The sequence below is a fragment of the Perna viridis genome, chromosome 11 (assembly GCF_037379345.1).
Source record: "Perna viridis isolate PV_CMFRI_1.1 ecotype Kerala chromosome 11, ASM3737934v1, whole genome shotgun sequence".
NCBI classification, from domain to species: domain Eukaryota; kingdom Metazoa; phylum Mollusca; class Bivalvia; order Mytilida; family Mytilidae; genus Perna; species Perna viridis.
This window is the reverse complement of record NC_142455.1, coordinates 20,951,726-20,959,850: the sequence shown is the minus strand read 5'-3', so window position 1 is coordinate 20,959,850 and position 8,125 is coordinate 20,951,726. Positions and strand designations below refer to the sequence as shown.

Below are 8,125 nucleotides of genomic sequence, written 5' to 3'. Positions count from 1 at the left end.
AAACTACCCAACGAATTATTACATCGGGCACTGAAGATAAATATTAAATATATTCCACCTTCATTTGAAGCTTCAATGCTTAATTAAAGCGCTGACATAAACGCCACATAACACAGAAAAAAAACATAATAAATAAAAATAAAATATAAAAATCAAATGTATAATATTTGTCCTAATTATGTCTTACACAACGACTTATAGAAACTAAACACACAATTCGTAATGTAAACACTATATTCGAGTTAATTGTCGTACGGGAAATAGATGTAAATAAAGATGTCCTTGATTCCAGTTTAGTGTGTGTGGTTTTCTTTAGTCTATCATTTACAATATAATGTAAATTCACAAATAAGTTTGTAGAGTCCTCAGAGCGGCATCAGGGACCTATATGCTATTTTGCGTTTTTGTACGTCAAAAGACCTGTATTTCAGTTTAAGATAGCGCAAACCGCTTTTTTGGCCATTGCTGTCGCTCTGACCATAGCAGCGAGTTGCTAAAAAAAAATCCGTATAATATGATCCAGGTGTAACCAGTAAGAAGCCGAAGTTGAATAATGGCATTGTCAAAGAAAACGCATGCCTTTTACAGTTTTACATTAACTAGGATTTATGTTTTTTTCATAAATTTATAAAACTGAATGGTGTGAGTTATAAACATTTTGTTTTGTTAAAACAGGGACGTTATAAAGTCCCTGGTTAATGGTACGAAACTAGAACGATCCTTACTCCGCAATATTGGTTGCCGACTAGGATTTTACTACACTTACTTATCTATTAAATTACCAGTATACTTTCCTCAGGTTAACTTCCTGTCAAAATGAAATCTGACCCTCTGTTCATCTAAGGCCAAAGGCTTATTTCGTATAGTTTACAAGTATGAGAATTTCATCCTCTAATATATCGACCAATCATTAATAATGATTCAAAAATAAACAATAGGATAAGACATGATACTAATTGCTGTAGACGCTGAAGCTTTTACAAATAATGAACCCATGCGCGGTGTTATCATTTTAAATTTGCAAAGGACCAAAACATTCCAATTGATCTAATCAAAATCGTGGTTATTTATAGCCAATTAATTATATATAACGAAAAGGGATATAGTGAATGTGTTAAAGAGAGAAATTAAAGATCCCATCAGGTTGAAAACTGTCTGCTGAAGGCATCCAATGAGTCTTCAATAAACGACGAAGAAACCCTCACACCACATGGCAGGCTGACGCTAGCTCCAAAACAACACTATACACAGGTAGAGGGAAATAGTTGCCCCTTTATGCTCCAGCAACATACAAGACATTGGTAGTTGTTAAATGTACCTTAAAGTGTTAAATCAATGTATTTACTCTTATAAAATATTCAACTATTGATCTAGTAACAGCTAGAAGTCCATTTTATTTTTAGAGACGACTAACCGGTCCATTTATTGCCATATGACCCTCAGTATTACAATAGCAGAACCAATTATTACAATGAATTGTATAGTATACGTCAACCAAAGTGTTGAGCGATCTGAAATTCGTGAACACAGAAATAAATATATATATTGTTTTGAACATAACTTTCCATGCAAGTTTCATGTAATCTAATTGTTAGCCCTTTGTCGCAATATGAAGAAAACATGTGTATCGAGATAGAACATATATATACAAGAACAACTATACTTCCTAGGCCAGCTTATCTACGGGTTTCCACAAACTGTAGTAATGGGCATTGTGTGGGCATACGTGGAACAGAGTGGACTGTTTTGCAACAGTTCCCTGTATTTTCAGGTTAGTCAATTATAAATATAATATTCGGAATTATTTCAATTAAGTTCAATACAATAAATGTTAAGCTCGCTATTGTAATTTTATATTACAAAGTTGATTAATTGTATTTTCAGAATAAAAAAAATATACAGGTCGACATTTTTCTTAATGCCACAAAATAGCCGGCGACACATATATCTCTCATATCCGGTTTGCGGTCAGATTGGGTATAAGCTGGATCCTATCGTAAAATCAAGTTTTCATCTAGATATTTGCTTTATATGTTATATTTTATTGCACAAATCAACGTATGATTCTTTAATCTATATATTTTAAGCATCATATACTAGATATATGACTCAATTTGAATGTTGTAAGAGATATATATTTGTTTTGCAATCTAAACACCTCTCACTATTGTAATTTTATATTACAAAGTTGATTAATTGTAACTTCAGAATAAAAAAAATATACAGGTCGACATTTTTCTTAATGCCACAAAATATCCGGCGACAAAATGGAGGCTCCAGCGAGATAGTTTGTCCTTTTTGGCTACTGTAAATTGTGATGAAAACCTTGGTTTTGGTAATTCACCCCTTAATTTGACTCAACGACATTTGTCAACGACTTTGTCAGCGACTTTCGCCAACGACTTTTGTCAACGACTTATGTCAACGACTCATGTCAATGACATTGTCTGCCGACGACGTTATCATCGTTGGCTTCACAAGGAATTTCATAGTTGTATGAATTATTGTTATAACCACAGCTCATTCTTGACCTGTTTATGGTTTCATTATAATACGTAGCTCCAGATTATTGAAAAGAGTCATTATGTATGAGTTTCGTTACATGAACATGCAAAAATATGTGCGATAGCGTAAAAGAAGCTCTACAAAAATAACATCGTTGCGTATTACGATGATGCTTTGTACATAAAGTGGGTTTTTGTTTCACGACGACAGAATAAGAAATGCTCCGTTTTTTTATTGAAGCGCATTCTGTTATTTAATGTCATTGAATTACTCATTCGTAGTTATTGAACTTTCATTTCGAGTTGAGAACACCAACATTGCATCGACATTCCGATCTATAAACTGTAAACATTCGAGTGCACCAGTCCGTCAATTTAATAGGTTTCATAGAAGAATGTGCAGTGTCCATTAACTTTATTCATGAACATTCCTAAATTTCCAGCTATTTGTTTTGTTATATTGACAATAAAAAAAACTTTAAATTGAAATATTATAAATTGTATATGATGTTGTTTTTCGCTTAATTTCAATTTACTTATATGTTTATTCATGTTTTGTAATGCATGGTGTATTATGAAGACTACAGTTTGCATGTTTGCACCATTATCAATATGACTTGCATGTACTTGACTACTTAGGGGACGGTAAGTGCATCATATATATCATTCATTTTCATTCATTATCATTTTTGCTAAGATTTTACTAAGTGCCATTCAGACACTAAAATGGCGACAGGTTCTGACAAATCTGTTACAAAAAAAGAAGTTCGATTTTTTTGGGGGTTTAGATACCACAGATGTACAGAGAATGACCAGTTATTTGAATGATCATACAGAGTATAGGGTTTGTACTGAGGCGAAGTTCGATAAATGGCAGTGTAGTACCCCGGCACCCAAGGTTAAGTCCGAGCATGCACCCCCTAGACCACATCCCTACTCCTATAAGGAAATACTCCCTGATTCCTGATGACCAGAATGGGAATAATTCCCATGGCAACTGGCAAAGGCCTAGGATCCCAACTTTTTCTGGTGATCAAAAAGGGGAGGGAACTTTTGAGGTATGGAAGTATGAGGTTAGGTGTATACTTAGAGAAGAGAATTTTGATGAAACTATTATAGTTCAGTCCCTGCGTAATTCATTAAAAGGGCAAACCTGTAACCTTTTATTGACTTTGCCAGAGGATGAAAGTCCTGAGCAAATCATAGATAAGTTAGAGGGTATATACGATAATGTATATTCCAGCAACGCATCGCTCCAGAAATGTTATACTGAGAAACAGCGGCCTAATCAGACAGTGGCTGACTAAGGTATGAAACTTGAGTCTCTTTTACAGTCTGCTATAGAGCGAGGCAATGTAAATTCTGAATCTGAGGATGACATATTAAGATCTAAATTCTGGTCTGGTTTACCTGAACCTTTATTGAGAAATGTCACCCGACAGAAGTATGACTCTGTTTCTAGTTTTGATATGCTAAGGCGAGAAGTCCGAGCAATCGAACTTGAACTAACAAATTGGAGACCGAATGACACAGCGGCTACATGTAATAGTGTACAACAGAGTTCCGTTTCTGTTGAACTCCAGAAAATAACCGAAGTGTTAAAAGAACTAGACACATTCGGCAAAAGAATGGATTCAATGGAGTCGGAACTTAAAAGTCTGAAAACTGATAAATCCTCGAACCAATCGAATCGCGGCTATTATCGAGGTAATAGAAAGGGCCGAAACTGGAATCGTAACCGAGGTCGAGGAAATAACGCGGTGGAGACTCAAATGACGGACATTTAAACGGGTGGGAGTCTCTAACGTAGGGCAGGTGAGGGACTCGGGCGAAAGAAATGATGGCCCATATGATGATAACTTGTTATCTAGACTAGTCGGTACAGAGAACGAGTCCGACGTCACAATAAATGGTAAACTATGTAAAGCTCTTTTGGATTGTGGATCTATGATTACGACGATTTCTGAAACGATGATAAAGCAATTAAAATTGTCATCAAAAGTTAAAGAAATCGGTGAACTCATCCGTTAGTGTAGCTTCTGGTGACAAATTATCTTACTCAGGTTATGTAGAGGTTAACTTGACAGTACCATTCATGAACAACGAGACCGTTCCAGTTTTTATGTTTGTAGTTTCAAATACTGAAAATAACCAGAATGTCCCAGTTATTATTGGTACAAATGTACTGAACATGTTAAGATCATATACCGAGGAATATGAAAACATTCCGCCGGAATGGAATGTGGCGTTCCGTTCACTTACACATACGAACTCGTTTCTGGTCGATTCAACGAACAAAAAGCCTATTACGCTTATGCCAATGTCAAGCAAAACTCTGTCAGGTGTGGTTCGTAACGGCAACAGTTCTGAGGAGGGTGTCGATAGTCAGTTTTCTGATAGTGTTATGGTTTGTCCTCGGGTTGTTGAGTTGAATAAAGAGGGTAAATGTCGAATTCCGGTATGAGTTTGTAACATGACAGCAAAGGTCATGAAGGTTAAGCCCAAATCAATTCTTTGTAGTGTAAGTGAAGTTAAAGTATTACGACACGCCGATCCTTTCAACGCAGATAACGAGGCCGAATCAGAACGTAGCGCTGATACATCTAAACGAGATGCTCGAGAGTATATAGATGCAATAGGTCTTAAGGTAGACGCGGATCTATCAGACGATGTCAAAACGCAATTTTACGATCTTATAGGTAAGTGGAAGTCAATATTTTTTTATGGGACCGACCGATTTAGGTTTCACTACGTTGGTGGAACATGAGAATAAGTTGAGTGACGAAACTCCCTTCAAAGAGCCATATAGACGAATTCCTCCGGCTACGTTAAACGAAGTTCGTGAACACTTGAAGGAGATGCTAGAAGCAGGTGCGATTCGTGAATCAAAAATATCGTGCTTGTTCGTAAGAAGGATAATTCACTTCGTTTCTGCATCGATTACCGGAAGTTGAATTCCCGAATGGTAAAATACCTGTATCCGACACCACGAGTTGACGAAACGATCGATTGCTTAACTTGGTCTAAGTATTTCTCCAAAATTGACCTCCGATCGGCGTATTGGCAATGCGGAATTAAGGAGTCCGATAAATTCAAGACCGCTTTTTCGGTGAGTCCGCTCGGGTTCTATGAATGCAATCGACTCCCATTTGGTCTAACGAACGCCGCTGCTTGGTTCCAGAGACTTATGGAAAAGTGCATGGGCGAGATGCATTTACGAGAATATTTGGTATTTCTCGACGATATAATTATATATTCGAAAACTTCTAATGAACATTTAAAACGCTCGATTCCGTATTCAGTCGGTTAAAGGAGAATGGTCTTAAGTTGAAAGGAAGGAAGTGCGAATTTTTCAAAACTGAAATTAAGTACTTAGGATTTGTGGTCTTTGAGGGCGGTATTTCGCCCGATGACGAGAAGTTTAGGGTTGTTAGAGATTGACCAGAGATAAAAAAAATGTGAAAGATCTAAGGAAGTTTTTAGGGTTCAGTTTATATTATCGCAAGTACTACGGTAAAATAGCAAAACCTCTAAATGATCTCCTTGTAGGACATCCAACGAACAAATTAGTTGGTAAGAAAACGAAGCCGTTGGCTAAAACTCCTTGGCGTTGGACATATATTGAGCAGCAGGCTAGAGAAACCCTTATTGAGAAACTTATCTCTCCTCCTATTCTAGCTTATGCAGATTATAGCCTTCCGTTCGAAGTTCATACAGATGCGATTTTAGATTATTCGTTGAGGGCTATTTTACATCAGCGGCAAAACGGCATAGACCGAGTTATAGCTTACGCGAGTCGTGGTTTACGCGGTGCGGAAAAAAACTTTATCCTACATATAAGAAAGATTTTTTGGCTTTAGGATGGGCTGTAATGGACAAGTTCCATGATTATTTGTTTGGCAGTCGTTTTGAAGTTAAAACTGATAATAATCCCCTTACTTATGTGTTGGGTGAAGCAAAATTAGATGCGACTACACAGGTGGGTTGCTTCAATGGCCGACTATGACTTCACTATTACTTACAGAAGCGGTAAAACTAACGTCGACGCCGATATTCTGTCACGAATATCTCATTCAGTTGATTGTCATGTTGTTAAGGCCGTGTGTAAATCTGATGTATTTCAGATAATCCGAGTGCTGAATCTATATTTTTGGCTAAGGATGCTGAGAGTTTGGATACGTTTTCATCTTTAGATCATACTATAAGTGACGTTATCTGGTCTGATGAGCAACATGCGGATTTGAACATTTCACAGGTTATTGATATATTTTTGTCTGGTCGAAAACCGTCAAAAAGGGTTTTAGCGAGGAAATCGAAAGAGGTTTGTAGAATTTTGAATGAGTTGAATAATTTGTCACTAAAAGATGGTGTATTGTACATGTTTTGCGATTTGAATGGCGAAAAAATACAACAGTTGGTTTTACCTGAAGTGTACCGTGATGTAGCCATTCCTGGACTGCATGATGATGTCGGTCATCAGGGACGCGACCGTACATTGTATTTGGTGAAATCTAGATTTTATTGGCCAGGCTTAGATAAGGATGTTGAGAGATGGGTGGCTACTTGTTCGAAATGCATTATGAGAAAGTCGAAGGTTCAGAGGTCTGCTTATCTAGTTAATATACAATCTAGTCAACCACTTGAATTGATTTGTTTAGACTTCTTAGGGCTAGAGAGATCAAAGGGAGGTTACGAGAATATACTAGTAATTACTGACCATTTTACGCGTTTCGCGCCATGCGAGTACGGGATATAGTCCACATTTCCTACTTGTTGGTTGGCATCCGCGATTTGTTATTGATGCGTTTTTAGGTACTCAGACTGATTCTTTGAGCGATAAATCTCGCGATTCGTATGTTCAGAGACGTCTCCGGTTTGCTTACAAAACGTACTAGAAGGAAGCACAAAAGGCGGGTAAACGACACAAGGCTAGATACCACTTGAGAGTTCTTAGCTCTGTACTTAAACCCGGCGATAGAGTTCTGCTTAAGAACATGGGTTTGAGATGAAAGCACAAACTCGCAAACAAATGGAATCGTATCCCATATGTTGTGAAATCTCAGCCCGATGTCAATATACCTATATATGTCGTGAAACGTGAGTATGAACAGGGCGGTCTAACTAACTGCCTGTCACACCTGTAGTCATTACATTGTATGGGCATACGTGGAACAGAATGGACTGCTTTGCAACAGTTCCCTGTATTTTCAGTTTAGTCAATTATAAATATAATAAATGTTCGGAATTATTTAAAAGTTCAATACGAGAAATGTTAAGCTCGCTATTGTAATTTTATATTACAAAGTTGATTAATTGTATTTTCAGAATAACAAAAATATACAGGACGACATTTTTCTTAATGCCACAAAATACCCGGCGACACATATATCTCTCATATCCGGTTTGCGGTCTGTTTGGGTATAAGCTGGATCCTATCGTAAAATCAAGTTTTCATCTAGATATTTGCTTTATATGTTATATTTTATTGCACGAATCAACGTATGATTCTTAAATCTATATATTTTAAGCATCATATACTAGATATATGTCTCAATTTGAATGTTGTAAGAGATATCGATTTGTTTTGCAATCTAAACACCGATTTTTAAAATATGTGTGAA

The 8,125-nt window shown here is 36.8% G+C and overlaps 1 protein-coding gene across 1 annotated transcript; it reads left to right on the top strand.

The window, feature by feature from the left end:
* The first annotated feature begins 3,814 nt into the window (after window positions 1-3,814).
* On the top strand, window positions 3,815-4,968 carry LOC148603306 (uncharacterized). Its single transcript, XM_088553383.1, has 2 exons — window positions 3,815-4,211; window positions 4,568-4,968. Exons 1-2 carry the CDS (start codon window positions 3,815-3,817, stop codon window positions 4,966-4,968), a joined length of 798 nt encoding a protein of 265 aa, XP_088409509.1.
* Window positions 4,969-8,125: the final 3,157 nt, after the last annotated feature.